At 33.4% G+C, this 18,128-nt stretch overlaps 1 protein-coding gene across 3 annotated transcripts in view; it reads left to right on the top strand.

Annotated features, from left to right (window-relative positions):
• SUCLG2 (succinate-CoA ligase GDP-forming subunit beta) overlaps nucleotides 1-18,128 on the top strand; it is a 586,130-nt gene that overhangs the window by 431,776 nt on the left and 136,226 nt on the right. For all 3 annotated transcript variants that reach the window (XM_074284147.1, XM_074284145.1, XM_074284146.1), the window contains exon 7: nucleotides 3,325-3,421. In XM_074284147.1, the coding sequence (XP_074140248.1) occupies nucleotides 3,325-3,421 (97 nt within the window). The remainder of the gene's footprint in view (nucleotides 1-3,324; nucleotides 3,422-18,128) is intronic.

An 18,128-nucleotide genomic window follows, 5' to 3' on the forward strand; every position in this document is an offset into this window, starting at 1 on the left:
ACACTAGGGACAAACCCACTGCCCCAAGTATCTGTTCCTAGATAAATCATCTTGGCGCTAATATGCTGTCATGATTTCCACATACTTGCATTACTTTTTCATTGTGCTTTCCCTTTGTCACATTCTCATGCCAGGATTCCTTTTCCTCATTAGTGTTCTCCTGTTCTCTGCATCCTCAATCAATCAAGCAGTCAATCAACAAGTATTTTTATTGGATACTTGCTGTCATAACACCTAAAGGCAGTATCTCCCATTGCCATCCAAAACAGGAATCAGGAGTATTAAGTAAAAGTATGGAAGGGCCTGTATAGCCTGGGGAGTAATTATCAATTACATGCAGCTGAAAGCTATTTTCACCTCACATGTACAGCTGACATCCCTAGAGTCGACCACATGTTTTCCTTCATTTTTTATTGTTGTTTTTCCCCAAATCAAATAAAAGCATTTATTGAGGTTATACACTCAGCAGACTGTATTCCTACAGTGAGACAGCAGCCCAAACCTGAGAAAGAGAAGCATACACTTTCTAAAAGAAACTTTAATCAACTAAAGATTAGATAAGATGACTTCAGTTTATCTACCAGTTTGATCATTTATTTAGCTGTGTGGCCTTAGATAAGTAATTTCTTCACATTGAATCTCAGTTTTCTCTACTATAAAATGGTAGAAATGATATTTGAACCTATATCTTCCTGACTGTACTATTTAATTGCCTTCCTTCCTCTCCCCTCTTTCACAATGCACATTTGCATGCATGTATACACACACACACACACACACACACACACACACACATATATATATATATATGCAATATTTGCATATATTACTTTGGCGTAAGATTACATTGACCTCTTGGCTGTATGGATAATAGCTTTTTAATTATTCTCATGAATCTAATTTGACTTTTTAGTCTTCCTAATCAAACAAAAAGAGCATGCCATTTTTAATGGGAAATTGCTCAATATGTTTCTCAGATTAAGATTCAATGTCATAAATATTTGTTAAGAAAAAAGTCAGACTTAGGAAAGGCACTAGCAGAACTGGCATTTTGGCCTTCTGTACTGAATTCTCAAGTATCAACTACATTATTAATTTCTGAAAACATATGTTCCACTAAATTAGCAACATGGGCCTGCAGAATTTAGTTCAATGAAGAATCAGAGGGGTCAAGGCAAAACAAGACCACCTACCTCCCTTGAGAGCTCTTCATACATATGGCTTATCTTTGAAAGAGAACCTCATTCAAGGGATCTTAAACATGCTATACCAGAATGTTTACAGTCTCTTTTTTAAAAAGAGTGCTTGTAGAGCATTTTAGATGGCTATATAAAGCATAATGGCATCCACTCTGTTACAACATTGTTATTTTTCATTTGATGACCTTCACAAAATCACAAAAAATGTTTTGTTGAATACCCTGCTGATGTCTTTATACAATTCAATCCAACAAACATTTATGAAGTTCCTATGATTTTCAAAGAAAAAGAGGCCTCAGAAGGTAAAAAGACCACTCAATCTTAGCCCAGATCTTTCTCATGAAGTTTATAATCCATTAGAATATTCAGTGAAGGCACCTATAAAAGCATCAAGTGGAGACAGCATTCTCCCTAAACTCCGAATTCAGATACCTCTGATGCTCATTACTTGTGTGATCTTGTGTGAGGGTTTTGAACTAAATGACATCCAAGAACCTCTCATTCCAGCTTTATCCTCTTCTGATCTTCTGCTAGTAGTACTAGTATTAGTAGCAGATTACTATACCAAGTTTTCCATCTTGAAACTTTTAAGTAATTATTCCTATTGAAAATAAGATAGAAATTTAAACAAAATTTATCATCCCTTTTGTGAAGGAAATAAGAAAGACCTAATGATATTAAAGTTGATGAAATGTTTGAGTATTTTTTAAAGTTTCTTAAAACTTACAGATACATGTTGTAAGTGCCATTTCTAGTAGCATCTCTAAACACAAATAGCCAAAGTTGGAAGGGTACTTGGTAGTCAGTGAGTACCTTCCCAAAAATCCAATGTACACCATGGTTAATGTGTAGACATATGTATGATCTTTGCTTGAAGATCTCTAAGGAGAAAGAAACCAGTACCTCCTGAGGCAGTCCATTTCACTTTTGGATGGTTCTAATTGTTTAGGTAGTTCTTCCTTACATTGAGCCTAAATTTGTCCACTTCTGAAGCTTCCACTCACTGTTGGTGCCCACTTAGGCCAAGAAGAAAAGTCAAAATACTCCTTGATCAATTCATCAGGTATTCAATGCCATCTATGCCCCTCCCCTACCTGCTATGGTGAAAACTCCTTCCTTTAACTAATCCTGAGAGGTCTTGAGGAAGAAAAATAATTGAACATAACTGTGAGATCTCTACTTTCTTACCAAAACAATTAGAACTCACAGAATGAATGTCTTTATTATTCAGGCATCTAGTTTTATTTTTTTCCATTGAAGGAAAGGAATGTTTGCTTAGGATGAGGGATGTAGCAGGCATACACTGCCCTTGACTTCCATAACTTCCTGTTTTCAAGTCAAAGCTATTTGTTGAAAAGTTAGGATGTTCAGTCCTAACAACTACTTATGATTGTCTTTAAGAACTAAGAGGAGACTGTAAGGGGAAAGGGGAGGCAAATAGGGTACTCAATTTGCAGTGAAAATGAAAGGATAACACAAATATAGTTGTACAATCTCATCATAAGCTTTGAGCCTTTTTTGTATGGTTGAGTGTAATAATATGAGGTGGATAAACTTAGACTTTTCTGTATAGTAGTCACAGAGGAGCTGCTTTTTCAGCTTCATGTGGATAAAACAGGAAAATGTCCAAGCCTCTAACTTTCCTTTCTGATAACAGCTTCTAATAAAGATTAGAAAATGGATTTGATTTTATCTTTACAGATTATAGACTTTAATTGATGAATTTAATCACTGTGGCTTTTCATGTAAAAAAAAAATGATTCTACTATAGTAGAGAAAACAGTCTGAAAATCATGTTTACCTTTGCTCAAATTGAACTTGTTTACATTAGTGATTACAGCTCATACTGTGGCATAATCCAGTTAATGGGACATGATAATTTACAGAAAAGCTTAATAGCACTTTTAGACCATTGTGAAAATATTGTATTTCTGGAGGAAGGTTTGATAATTCCTCTTAATGAATAGTATTTGATAGTCAAATTGTTATTCTGGTTTGTTTCTCTCCAGATAACCTTACATAGAATAGAGATGTAAGTTTCTATTTTTAATGTTTCATTACCATAACAAAATGCATTTTCTTTCACTTTTGGGGGGCTAATTCCAGCTTTCTTGATCACATTTAGGCTGCAGATCAAATTAAGAAGCTGTATAATCTCTTCCTGAAAATTGATGCTACTCAGGTTGAAGTGAATCCCTTTGGTGAAACTCAAGAAGGACAAGGTAAAAAAAAATCAGAGAAAACAAATGAATGCATTCAAATTCTTTATTTATGCAAACTATAAATTAAATTGCATGGAAGACTGTAGCAACAGCTTTGCATTAATTTAATTTTGTAATTTAATTTCTGCCATAGTCACAAATACTCCCATGATGGAATTTAACATTTCAATACTTTGGATTTGTTAGCATCCAACTACTAAGCATTGTATAAATTTCTTGAATTATTTTAAAACACCATTCTTTTTTCTCTTCCTCTGGACATGTTTGTTATGACATCATCCCTTTTTCTCTTCCTCTAGATATTTGTTTGTTATGACATAAATGTAGTTGAGTACCAGGGACTGCACCCATTTTATTTTTAATTTGATTGTGGAGACTTTCTAATTTTCTCCAGGATAGAAATGCAGTATTCACTCGTGTGCCTAATTCCACTACTGTAGTATGGTAAACTTGACCAAAGGTTCTAAAATAGGTCATTTTCTTTCTTCTTAGACATTTCAATAGCCCTCAGTGCCTGAGGGATCACCATATTGGTTGTAGTCTTGGTGAAGATCTTAAATTGGTTTAACCCATGTCATTTCAGAATTCTTATTTCCTAGAAGTATCAACAAGAGAGTGCAAAATGGCAAGCTATAGAATTCACATGAACACAAAGGAATCTAAAATTCAAATCATCCTGCAAAAACATTCTTAACTGCCATTAGTCAAGATTTTGTCTTACACTCTCTGGGTCAACAAAGGTGACACCTCTAGGACCTAAGAGATTAGCCAGAATATTTTCTGCATGTGATCATAGAAAATGACTTGGAAAATACACTTTTAAATTAAGTAATATAGTCTAACTTTTTATTGCACAGAGAAGTAAGTCAGGACCAAGAGAAGTTAAGTGAATTGTTACAAGTCACATAAGTCATAAATGTGAGCACTTGGGATTCATTTTCAGATGGTATGCTTCCACATTCCTTGGCAATGAATAGTTATTATTTGTAACTATCACCCCATTATAATTTGTAACAAAATGTCTGGGTCAATTGGCAAAGGCTGACTATTATGCAGAAGTGCTGAACTACAAAGAGTCTTGGTAGTGTGGATAAATGGGATAATCTAACTCTCCATCACCTCAAATGAGTAATGAAAAAAAAATAAATGCTATAATAATAATGTCAAAACAAGAAAAGAAAAGTTCCCCCCAAATTTAAGGAAAGTAAAAAAAAAAAACCTATTCTAGTAATAAATTCCTCTGAAAACTAGAGATAGAAAAGAAATGAGTAAACAAAAAAGAAGCTTCAATACAATGAAGGTTTGTAGAATAAAAGAAAGAAACCAAGAGGGGAAGGAATAAAACAACAATTAGGCCACCAGAAGGAAAAATACAATTAGAGCAAGAACACACAGAGTGCTTCAGATACTCAGTAAGATCTATTTTTAAAAAGTTTATTTTGTCTCTACAATGATAAGAACAAGGTCTTTGAAAGAAAAATACAAAGATGACTCAACATCTCAGAAAAAAAATCTTAATAAAGTAAAGAATCTCTATGAAATGGAGGCCCATTTGTGGAACACATACATTTCAAGGTTAGCAGAAAAAGATAGTAGCAAAAATAGAGCAAACACCCACAGCAAGATAAATATTTCAGACATCTAGAAACTGAAATATTTAGATTTTTAATGGAAACTTATGAATTATAGTAATTTCTAAAAAGTATAAACAAATAATGTAATTATCTTGGACATTCATAGCACTACTTCCTAGAAGTATAGAAAAGAGAGAACAAAGTGTGCATCTAGAGAAATTCCAGGACACCAAAACAGAGAAATCTAAAATTCAAGTAAGCAGTTATTGGCATATAATAAATAGTCCAAAAATGGATTTTTGTCATGCATTTGAATAAAAAATGTCAATTCAAAATGGTGTGATAACTCGGTAAGGTTAAGAAATGAATGGAGAAACTGGATATACAGACATATATATGTATAAGTACACACATATGTATATGCATATACATTATGTATGTACATATATCTGTTGTATATATGTGGATAAGATATACTTATATTTCTATAATATTTAAAAGCAAGTGACAAACAAAAAGCTATATTATAAAAATGGCAAGGGGCAACAGTTTTCATTCCAAAGTTTTCTTGTCTGTAAAACTGAGCATATTTTACCATGATAAAAAGTAGTTCTTCAATGATGCCATGAATTTTTTTTTTGCCTCTCCTGCTAAAAAAGGATATAGGCAGGGTCTTTGACATACAAATAGAGAAAATAAGAAAATTTTGAAATCAGTTTTGCTTCCATATGTATATTGAAAAAATATGAAAATAAAATCAATTTTAATACATATCTATGGCATGATCAAATGCAGAGAATGATTTTTTGAATTTTCTAAACTGAAATAAACAAAATATGATGCTAATGAACCACTTAATTGAGTAATCTGGCAAGGGTGGCTATCCCCAAACATAGATATTCAGGTGATATTTGGATAACAAATGGTGTCAAGTAAGGAGTTAATTCAATTACATTCAGAAAAAAAAAATTGAATTATGCATTGTTAATGGAAAACTGGAGATTCACAGATAAATAAACATAGTACTTCCACTAAAGAAACAAGTATTTGAAGGGAGAAAAGTGTCCAGATAACTACTATATTAATTATAATGTCATTAGTAAATGGGAGAGGTACAAAATACTATGATAGCTAAGGACGATGAGATTCCTGATGTGGAAAATAAGGTGTGTTTCATGAAGGATGTAGTATGTGAGGAAGATATTGAAGAATGTGTAGGGTTATAATAGAGCTGGGAAGAGGAGAACACTTGAGAATAGAAGATGACATAGGTAAAGGCAAAGAGATTGGAATGTATAATATAGTGTCTATAACAGAACATATATGAAGTGAGGAGTAACATGACAAATGATTTCTGGAACATAGACTTTGGAAGGTTTTGAATCCATTTAAGAAATCTTAATTAATGAAATTCATGTTTGGAAAAGTCTGAGAATAATAGTTTTTGTATTTTTTCTTGTTTAGGAAAGTGTCTATAAAACCTTGCACCTAATACATCATGTACTATCCTTCTTCCTTTCCTAAACATCATTCAAAAGATTTATTATTTGTAACAATTCCTGTGCTTGTGATGGTTCTGGGGAAGTGACTTCCAATAAAATTCATGTTCCCTTGGCAGCAGAAACCAGTAACATTTAGTGATTTCTGGTTTTTTTTTTTTTAATTTGGGTAAATATTCATCATCTGAATGTTAATTAAATGTAAACAAAATAGGAAAGAAGTTAAATATTACCATTTCGACAAATCTTTTTATATACATGACAAACCCCATTTAAAAGAATCAAATTATTGCTATTAACAATTAACAAATCATATGTACTATTTTTTTAACCTCAGGGTTGGAAATTCTGCATCAAAGAGAATTTATGTATATTTCCTGTTTCATTCTTCTTTCCCAACTAGATTGTAAGCACCTGATAAAAGGACCTATAAATGATTCATCAAACATTTGTTGCTTGATTTGTTGAATTTGAATTTGTTGAATTAGATAAAGTCCTGAATCCCCCATTGTTAGGGCTCATGTCATATTCTTCTTCCAGTTTTCCTATTTTGCACACATCTCATGAGAAGCACTATGGCACATGAATAGAGAGATGGCCTCAGCTGGTTCAATATTAGGAAAACTATTAGCATAATTGACTATATCAATAATCAAAGTAATAAAAATAACATCATAATCTAAATAGATGGAGAAAAAGCATTTGGCAAAATCTAATACCAATTCCTAATAAAATCATTAGAGAATATAGAAATAAATGGAGTTTTACTTTAAATGATCAGTAGCATCTATTTAAAACCATCACCAAGAATCATATATAATAGAGAATAAAGCAGAACTATTCCCAATAAGATCAGGGGTGAAACAAGGCTGCCCACTATTATCCTTAATATTCAATACTTTATTAGAAATGTTAGCTTTGTCAATAAGAGAAGAAAAAGAGATTAAAGGAATTAGAATAGATAATGAGAAAACCAAATTATCACTCTTTGAACATGATATAATGGTATACTTAAAGAATCCTAGAAAATCAACAGAAAATAACTAGAAACAATCCACGACTTTAGCAAAGCTGCAGAAAAAAATAAATCCACATAAATTATCAGCATTTTATATGTTACCAGTAGCAAAAGATAAAAAGAGAAATTCCACTTAAAATAACTGTAGATTATATGAAATATATGGGAGTCTACCTGCCAAGGCAGTCAGGAATTATATGAACACATTACAAAACACTTTTCACACAAATAAAGTCAGATCTAATCATGGGTAGGCAAGCTAATATAATAAGAATGACAATACTGCCTAAATTAATCTACTTATACAGTGTCATACCAATCAAATTTCCAAGAAACTATTTTACAGAGCTAGAAAAAATAATACAAAAATTCATGTAGAATAACAAAAGGTCAAAAATTCCAAGGGAATACATTTTTTAAATACAAATGAAGGTGGCCTAGCTGCACTAGAACTAAAACTATATTATAAAACAGTGGTCATCAAAATCATTTGGTAGTGGCTAAAAATCAAGTAGTCCAGTAGAATAGGTTAGGTTCACAAGACAAAATAGTAAGTGATTATAGAAATCTAGTGTTTGATAAAACCAAATAGTCCAGCTTCAAGGAAAATAACTCATTATTTGACAAAATTTGTTGGGAAAATTAGAAATTAGTAAGGCAGAAACTATGCATTGACCCACACATACCCTATATGGTTAAAATGGGTTTCTGATTTAGACATAGAGCAATATTATAGGGGCATCTAGGTGGTGCAGTGGATACAGCACTAGCCCTGAAGTCAGGAGAATCTCAGTTCAAATCTAATCTCAAACATTTAACACATTCTATCTGTGTGACCCTGGGAAAGCCACTTAACCATAATTGTCTCAGAAAAAAAAGAGTAATATTATAAGCATATTAGAAGAATAAAGTATAGTTTACCTCTCAGATCTGTGAAGGAAGGCATTTGTGGCCAAAGAAGAATTAAGAGTACATTATGGAATGCAAAATGGATAATTTTGATTATAGTAAGTCAAAAAGTTTTTGTACAAACAAAACCAATGATTAGAAGGGAAAATTTTTTTACATCTAAGACTTATGATAAAGACGTCATTTATAAAATATAGAGAGAATTGACTCAAATTTATAATAATTCAAGCTATTCTCTAATCAATAAATTGTCAAAGGAGATGAATTTTCAGATAAATTAAAACCATTTCTAGTCATGTGAAAAACTGCTTTAAATCACTATCAAATAAATGCAAATTAAAACAACTGAATTAATACTACACACCTCTCAGATTGTCTAAGATGAGAGAAAAATATAATGATAAATGTTGGAATGTTTCCATAGGAAACACTCGAACATTAACCCATTGTTGGTAGAATTGTGAATGGATCCAGTAATTCTGGAAAGCAATTTGGAACTATGCTCAGAAAGTTTTCAAATTTTGCATACCCTTTGATCCAGCAGTATTTCTATTTGGCCTGTATCCCAAAGAAATCATAAAAATGATAGGGACCCACATGTGCAAAAATGTTCATAGCAGTCCTTTTTGTAGTGGCAAGGCACTGGAAACTGAATGGATGCCCATCAAGTGGAGAATGGCTGAATAAATTATGGTATATGAATGTTATGAAATATTGTCATTCTATAAAAGAAATGATCATCGGGATGATTTCAGAGAAGCCTGGAGAGACTTACATTAACTGATACTAAGTGGAGTGGAGCCAGGAGAACACTGTATACAGCAACAACAATATCATACAATGATCAATTCTGATAAATGTGTTTCTTTTCAAGTGTGAGGTGATTCAGGCCAATTCCAATGGTCTTGTGATAGGGAACTAAATGTGTATCATAATATAGTATTTTCACTTTTTTGTTATTATTTATTTGCATTTTGTTTTGAATTGCACATGTCTAACATAGAGTGGATTACTTGTCTCTAAGGGAGAGGCTAGAAGGAAGGAAGGGGAAAATGGACACAAGATTTTGTTGAAAATGTTGAAAATTTTGAAAATAAAAATCTTTAATGAAAAACTAGAGAGAGAGACAGACAGATATACATACACAGAGAGAGACAGACAGAGAGACAGAAACAGAGAGAAGGAGGAAAGGAGGAAGAAAAGTGACCTCAGCATTATTACTAGTGGTTTCAAGTCCCATCTCTGACACATACTGGTTCTATGATCTTGGAAACTAATTTAGTATTTTAAGTGCTCTAAACAATTCTCTAAGATTTAATGGCAGAGAAGTTGCTGCTCTGCATTGGTAGAGGGAATTTTTTTCTAGGAGTTCCTATGCTAATGAACTTAAAGATCCAAATTCTATTTTTATAGATTTTATATTTACTTATCTTTGTACATTTTGTTTCTCTCCAGGCAGATATAAGCAACTTGAAGACATGGATTGCTTTGTTTTTGTCTTGTCTCTCTATCACTTAGCTATATCTTGGCACATAAGAGATGATGAATGAATATTTGTTTAATTGAATTAAAAACATGATGCTCTTTATTCATATCCTTAACAATTCAACAAAAGACATCCTCAGAAAATAAATAGTGAAAAAAACAAAACTTCCAATGTCTGCATTAACATTCTACTAGTTTGGCATCTTAATATATTAAAAGCAAAATTTGGGGCCTTATCATGAATGGGTTAGGGCATAATATATCAAAGACAACTCTAGTGTGATTTTTAAAAGTAAAATTATCTACAGTTATTAATTTGTTCATTGTACCATAAAAGTCCAGCTATTGAATTATAATCACAATTAAATGAATGTGTTGGTTTATAACTCTAATGAACAATAGTGAAGTTAAACCAAATTAGGAAAGAACTGATTAATTACTGAATGTATAAATTTGTCATCATCTTCAGGACACTAACCACTCTCAAGGGATTTTTTTTTTACTTAGTAACTGCAACAAGCATTCATTTCAACTTAGCAAAGTGAACAGCACCAATTGATAATTTTAGTTTGCCAATGAGTGTTTCCATTCATATCAGTAATTAGAAAGCACATGACTTTGGCAGCTCATCTTTGAGCTTTTTGGTTTGGGAATTAGTTTGTAAGTGAGAATTTTTGAAGATATTAGGATCCTTTTGGACCTTTTCTATCCATGCCCCTTCCACCATCCCTGCCAGTACCTCAATCTATCAGCACCAGAAACAACTGATTTGGCACCAAACCCATTTGTTGGAAAGTTTATGTTGATTCTTTTTTCGAATCACATTCTGATTTGGAAGTTATTTAAGGGGTCATTTTACTCAACCCCCTGATTTGAACGTGAATTATTTTGTGGAAAAAATTATAATTCATCAAAAATCACTGACCAATTTTTAAGCTACAAGTCCCCACATCAACACCCCTCTGTTCCAGTTAGTTGTTCAGGTGATACAAATATGAAATAATCAGTGTAGCTAAGTGTGTTAGGGCTGGCAGCACAGTATGTCAAAAACAGTCCTGACTATGGCATCAGTCTGTCTCTAATGTTGATGACCTGCATCATCTTGGAAAAGTAATTTCCAAGATTCTTTTGTCTCCAGATCCTCATCTGCAAAATAGGAGGGATGGTGGTGCTAAGGACTATTCTAGCTTTAGGTACAGGATCTTCTGAATGGGTAGGCTACCAGGCCACTTGCCTAGCTGAAGGCAATGTTTCTGGCACATGGGGAGAGAGCCTTACATCATTTTACTGTCACTCATCTGTGTTTGTCTTGGCTACTCATTTCCTGTCTCTGAGTATAACATCCTTATCTATAAAGAAGTCACAAAAATTGAAATGATAATTAGATTGTCATTTATATATGGCCTACAGCTACAAACTTATCATACACATGAGATCTCTCTCATGAAATCTCTCCAATACCCCCTTGGGAAGCTCATGATCATAGAACTAGTCCAATCACATTTCACAGAGAAGGAAATTCAGGATCAGTAATAGGAATAGGTGGCCCAAGATAACTCAAATAAATAGCAAAGAAGGATTTGTATGCAGGTTCCCTAGACCCAGAGCCAGTACTCAATGCAGGTCCTTATATTTTTTGATTTAAGTCAGTTAATGGGGCAGTAGAGAAAGGGCTGGACTTGGTATCAGTAAGAACTGAGTTCAAATCTACCTTCAGAAACTTATTAGCTGCATGACATTTAACAAGCCATTTAACTTCTGACTACATCATCTGTAAAATGAACATAATAAAAGTACCTACTTTTATGGTTATTGTGAAGATAAAATGAGATAATATTTGTTATGCAAAACTTTTAGGCCTTATGATCATTATTATAATGCCCTTTCCCATCCAGAACCAATATGTACAAGGGGAGTATTATAATCTAAAATATATATTAGTGTCTTGGCCAGCTAGAGAGTATAGTAGCTAGACTGTTAGACATGGACTTACAAAGACCTCTGTACAAATCCAAGTTCAAATGTTTATTAGCTCTGTGACTCTGAGAAAATCATTTAGCCTCAGTTTCTTTAGATGGAAAATGGGAATGAGGAAAATATCTATCTGGCAGGATGTTTGTGAGGATCAAATGAGAAAAACTTGTAAAGTGCTTAGCACAGTTCTTAGAATGCTACATCAATGCTTATTGCCTTCTCTCCATCTTCTATAATTTCTTTCAAAGTCTCCTACTGCCATGGAGATGAGTCTGAGTTACAAAAGTGTATATAAGTGTAGGCTCTGACCAACTCCCCCAACTCTCCCCTCCCAAAATCTGAGAACAAGTTTGAGGATACCTTGCATCTGTCAGCTGAAAAACAAACTAGTCCAGTTTGGCAAAATTTGTTATTCATTCATTCATTCATTTGTTCATTCATACTTCTTTATTAATGACATCTATTAAAGACTGTCCACTAAAGCTTGGATAGGGTATGATTTTCACTTGTGAAGGAATTTCATCTATAATGACATTCTAGATTTAAAAACAGTAATCTTATGAAATATTGTAATCATTGAGAATAACCAAGAAAATTATGCTCTTCCACATTTGTTTTTGGATTATTTCTCAGTATTTCTGTGTTACATTCTGAATAGAAGGAGTGGGATTGAACTCATGAGTTCATCAATATAGGAACTTCTTAGTTAAATTAGCAAGCTTTTATTAAGCACTCACTGTATGCTTGGCACATGCATAAGGGCTAAAGATACAAAGAAAAGTAAAAATAATCCCTCTCCACAGGGAGCTCCTGGTCTAATGGATATCTTGATGAGCTCTCTTCTACCAACATGGCTATATTTTTACAGCAACTGAGATTTAGAGCTGTTCATGGGCCATGACATTTTAGGTGACATGCCCAGAGTTCCGTTGTTAATATGTGGAAGAGGTACAGCTCAAAGCAAGGATCCTTCCGATTCGGATTTTCTGATTTTCTCAGGAGGCTCTGCTATTTCTCACAAGAAGTATGCTTTTTTATAAAGAGGAACTTCAGAAGGGTAGCATGGATCTTGGATAGGACACGGCACAAGGCCTTTCTTGTTGCCACAAAGTTTCTGAAATCTGGAGGATGATATTGGATTCTATTTCATTTTTTTCTCTCTCAAGCCAGTGGTTTTCACAGCTCGGCTTTTTTCCCTTAATATCTAAGGCTTCCTTCCTCAATTGGAACCCACACTCCTCCAATGTGTTTAATAGCTAAGACCCAATTTCAAACAGTGGGCCTTTGGCCAAGATTCTTTGGAAAACGAACCCTGGCTGATACAAAGTTAATCAGCAAATCAGTTTCAGCTCCTTAAGATTCATTTCTCTAAATAACTGTACTGTTGCATGATGTTTGCGGGAAGCCATGTTTTTGGTGGGCGTATGGGTTTTTTTTTTCCTTCTTACGTAAAAACCAAATTTCCAAGAATATTTTCAGCTCCCTCCTGTGTCTGTCTATTTTCACATCTACTAAGAGAATATTCAGAAAATTACACAAATACTGGAACAGTGGCACTGGAAGGAGGAAGAGAGGAGGGAGAAATTAATTTGAAAGTGTCCAGATTTCATTTTTTTTTGGCAGCGTACTTTTGAATAGCATATTATAATTATTTATCACAAATCAAATGCAGTACACAGCTTGAATTATTTTTAAAACCAATTATGACAGGTCGGCATCATTGTTGTTGTTGTTTTTTTTTTTAATGTTTCATCTTTGCATTAGCTTCTCTATTAAATGTACTTTTCCTTAGCTTAATTCTGAAGTACATTATTCAATTAAGCCTTGCAGGTCAAAGGCCCCTAGCTGTCACTCATGTTCTCTATCGAGGCAGTTGAATTAGCACGCCAGTCACAAAAAAACTAAAAAACACCCCGTGAACATAAGTACCAAGGCTTTCTTTGATATTTGTCAGAAGGAAAATTCATTTGTACAATCTATCAAGCATGTAACAATAGGCTTTTGATGGTGAAAATTGTTTTATAAATATTAATGGATGTTTTTGTCCCCTAGTATTTTATACTAGGCATGTCCTTTGCAAAAGATGAATTTTCTGTAGAACTAAGATTTCATTAATGTAAAAGTCAAAATCCATATGTCTGAGCTGAGCTCCATACCTTCAAATGAATTCTGTGACAATGGCTGTTTTATTATTAAATAAGAAAGCTTGAATGATGGAATATATTTGATTGATGCGTTGTTTGGTCCTTTGTTGTTTGGGTGATGAGTTAGATCCTAATTTGTTTCCCCATTTGGGGTTTTGTTGGCAAAGATCCTAGAGTGGTTTGCCATTTTCTTCTCTGGTTCATTTTATAGATATGGAAACTGAGGCAATCAAAGTAAAATAACTAACCCAGAGTCATGCATTTTTATTAAGTGTCTAAGGTAGGATTTGAACTCAGCCCTTCTTGACTTATAAAGTCAACGATCTAATCATTGCTGAACTTGTTCACCACAAGATCATAGATTTACAGTCAGAAGGAAACTTAGACATCATAGAGTTCTAAACTCTCATGGCATGTTTTGAACTAAGGTGTGACTTCAGATCTAACACTCCATTGACTATTCTGGGATAACACTTGCCTTAACACAGGAATGGATGAATTACCTTACAATTTTTTTTCTTGCACTTTTTCTATTGAAAATTCTTAACAATACCACTCCCAATATTGAAATCTTCCTTATGACAAAGAAAAATCACTGTACAAAACTTGTTGATATACTTCAACTATGTATGAATTCCACTTTCCACATTGAGATATCTACCTTTATATTGTCATTAAAGGGTGCTCTCATAAAAAATGAATTGATACATTTTCTATGTTGTATTTTTAAGCCAGAATATTTGAAGAATGCTTAACTTGTCTTAAAAGCAAAGGATCATAGAAATATAACACAATAAATGTGTTTCATCCACTTGGGAGGAAGTTAAATACTTTTTTGAGTTGCATTAACTTTTTTCAGGCCAGTAGAGTATGTATTTCTGAAAATTTTGCTTTGTTCACCTTTCTAGAATGGCACTGGTAAATCTGATGTCAGGGGTTTAAATCTCTAGTGACTCAGCAATTTATTTTCTTTTTATTCTAGTGTCATGAAAATTTGAGTTCAAATCTGGCTTCAGGCTGAGTTTGTGACCCTGGAAAAGTCACTTATTTTTTTCCTGCTTCATTTTCTAAATTGGAAGGATGGGGATAGTAGTAGTTCCTATTTTCCTGTAGTTGCTGTGAGGATAGACTGGTATATTTGTAAACTGAAATATTATTATTATTATATTATTATTACTAGCTATTATTATTATTATTATTATTATTACTATATAAAACTAGAGGTAGATAACTGTCCAAATAACGTGATTTGCAGTTGTGAATGTCTGCTACTCTCAGCATGCAATGATCCATAAATACTCTGAAGAATTTATGATGAAAAATCCTATTCAGACAAATAACTAATTCTATCCAAAGACAGAATGAAGATATTTCTCTCTCGCTCTCTCTCTCACTCTCGCTCTCTCTCGCTCTTTCTCTCTGTCGAATTTTTATGGGGGGGGTTTCTTTCACAACATGACTTTCATGAAAATACTTTGCATAACTTCACATGTGCTTTCTTAAAATATTATTAAGAAAAGAAAAAAAAATAGAGCTAAGAACAGGGAACTGGAACTCATGGTTTTAAAAACAAATTTAAAATATTGTTTTAAATGTAACTGGGGAAACTAAAACTATTAAGTACTTTTTTCAAATGATGTGATTTGAAGGAAATTTAAGTCTCTCTTCCCCTTGTCCAAATACAATTCTCCTATCACCCTGCCACTATGGGATAAGTTAGTAGTTTTTAGCTTAACCTAATCATCATTCACTCAGCAAGCAACTATTAAGTTCTACCATATGCCAAACACTGTGGAGTTAAGCCTACAGAGATAAAATCAAAACATTTCCTGTTCTTTAAGAAGCATGCATTCTCTTGAAGTGGGTGCTTGCTAGTAAGTTGAGAGGATTCTATAAAAAAATAAACAAATAAAGGCATAGTCCCTGAAGTTACTTAAGGGGAGACATGGTGCTATTGAAAGAGCACTGGGCAATAGAAAGAGGTAAATTTAGGAAAATGATGTCTTTTGGGGAAGGATAATAATTGTCCTTTTTTGACATGTTGACTTTGAGATATCTGTAGATTTTTTTCAAGGCATGGACTATTTGGCACAATATTTGAGTCTGTTTGCCGGACTAATCAGAGATGACTTCAGAGAGAAAGTAGAATTTGACTTGGAGTTGAACTATCGTTAGCTTGGCAAAATTAGAAAGGGCAATTAAGGAAGAGACCTACTAAAGGAGGAAGACATAAATTGTGTCAGAGAGATATTTTTCCTCACTCACCTGCAATAATTTTCTCAGTTTTCTTCACAGGATTCTTCAACTTTCATAGTTAGAGACTCTGGGGGAAGAAAATAAGATCTGGATTCAGAAAGGTGGAGAGAATATTATAACCAGCCAATAAGCATTTATTAAGTACTTAAAGCATGGCAAGTGTGCATTGTATCAGAATACCTGGGTTCCAATCCTGCCTCTGTTAGTTGCTATCTGTGGGATTTGAGGCAAATCACTTAGCCTCCCTAGGTCTCAGTTTCTTCATCTGTAAAATGAAAAACTTAGACTAGATGGTCTTCTCAATCTTTTTGCAATTCTCAGTCTGTGATTATAATTGATAAATGTAAGGAACATTTAATCAGTTTCATGCAGACAACCTATCCAAAACTTAGTCATAAAAATTTAATTATGCAAAAGTATATTCTTTCCCCTTTTCTGTCTCCACAAAGACCATAGCAGATCTTACATTGAGATTCAGAGATTTTGTGGAGTTATGATTCCTTAAAACAAGCTAGAAAGGACTAGAAATTATTTTACTTTGTAACTCCAATATCCTCAATTGTTTTGGTTAACAATAATGATTTTTTCTGGTGGTCACTCTTTCTTAATAATTGCAGTCCCACTTGATAACACCCCTGAAGAACCCATTTTGAAAATCTGGTCTTGCAAACACTGAGCATTGAGTCTAGCTATGGAAATTTGCTTTTCACTCGTTAATCATGAGCTATTTTAGGTAGCTGCTAATGACAATTTTCTTGAAGGGCAAAAAGCAATATGAACTTTTTTTTTTTGATTTACTGATTTATTGATTGGAACCAAAAATTATTTGTTTGGAAACTCATCAGTCAGGAAGTCAACTTCCATATTTACTTTGAACATGTGGGTTTTGGCTGTCTGGCATATGAGTAACTGAGGGGCTAAATTTACTAATAATTTAATTAAACCATAATATATACCTAAAAAGAAGTTTCTTTTCTATTGATCATCATAATAGTGATTAACTACTGGGAAAATACTAGTATAACAAGAAGAATACTGGAAAAATGCCTTTGATGATGGCAATTCACTATTAAGATTACAGAATGCAAGAAAGTAATTACTATTTTTTCTGGTTATATTCACAATTGTGTGGGCTAGAAAGTTGGACATTTAATGGTAGGGTTTACAGACTACCACTATGAAATGTTTCCCCTTGTCAGTCATTGCTACACTCAGTAATTTGTGATTTCTTTTATGTGAATGTATATATATATGCATATGTGTATATGTGTATAAACACTAAACATTCTTATATAATAATTTAATGTATCCATTCTTCAAGGATTCATTTTTCCATGAATTTAGTATTGAATAAATTATATAAAAGAGTCAGTGGTCATGGGACCTTAGATTAAGAGCCATATAGGAGCTTAGAGAGCAGAGATACATAAATGAAGAGCTAGAAGATACTCTGGTTCCTTCCTACCTTTCCAGTTTCTTTATCCCTTATGATTCTCTTTCATGAACTATGGCTCCCAGTGACACTGGGATTCTTGCTATTTCTCAGTCAGAATACTCCATCTCCTTACTTCAGACATTTTCATTGGCTGCTCTCTTTGCTGATAACACTATCCCTCTTTGTCTCTACCTCCTGGTTTCTCAGGCATCCATGAATTTGCTGTTAAAATACCACTTTCTACAAAAGTCCTCTTTAATCTTAGTGCTTTTCCTCTGCAATTATCTCTAATTTATCCTGTCTTTATCTAGTTTGTACAAAATTGTTAGCTGGTGGTCTCCCCCATTAAACCCTGAACTTCTTGAGAGCAGGGACTGGATTTATTTGTTTTAGCCTACACCTAAACACCCATA

This window comes from Sminthopsis crassicaudata, chromosome 1 (assembly GCF_048593235.1).
Source record: "Sminthopsis crassicaudata isolate SCR6 chromosome 1, ASM4859323v1, whole genome shotgun sequence".
Classification (NCBI taxonomy): Eukaryota; Metazoa; Chordata; class Mammalia; order Dasyuromorphia; family Dasyuridae; genus Sminthopsis; species Sminthopsis crassicaudata.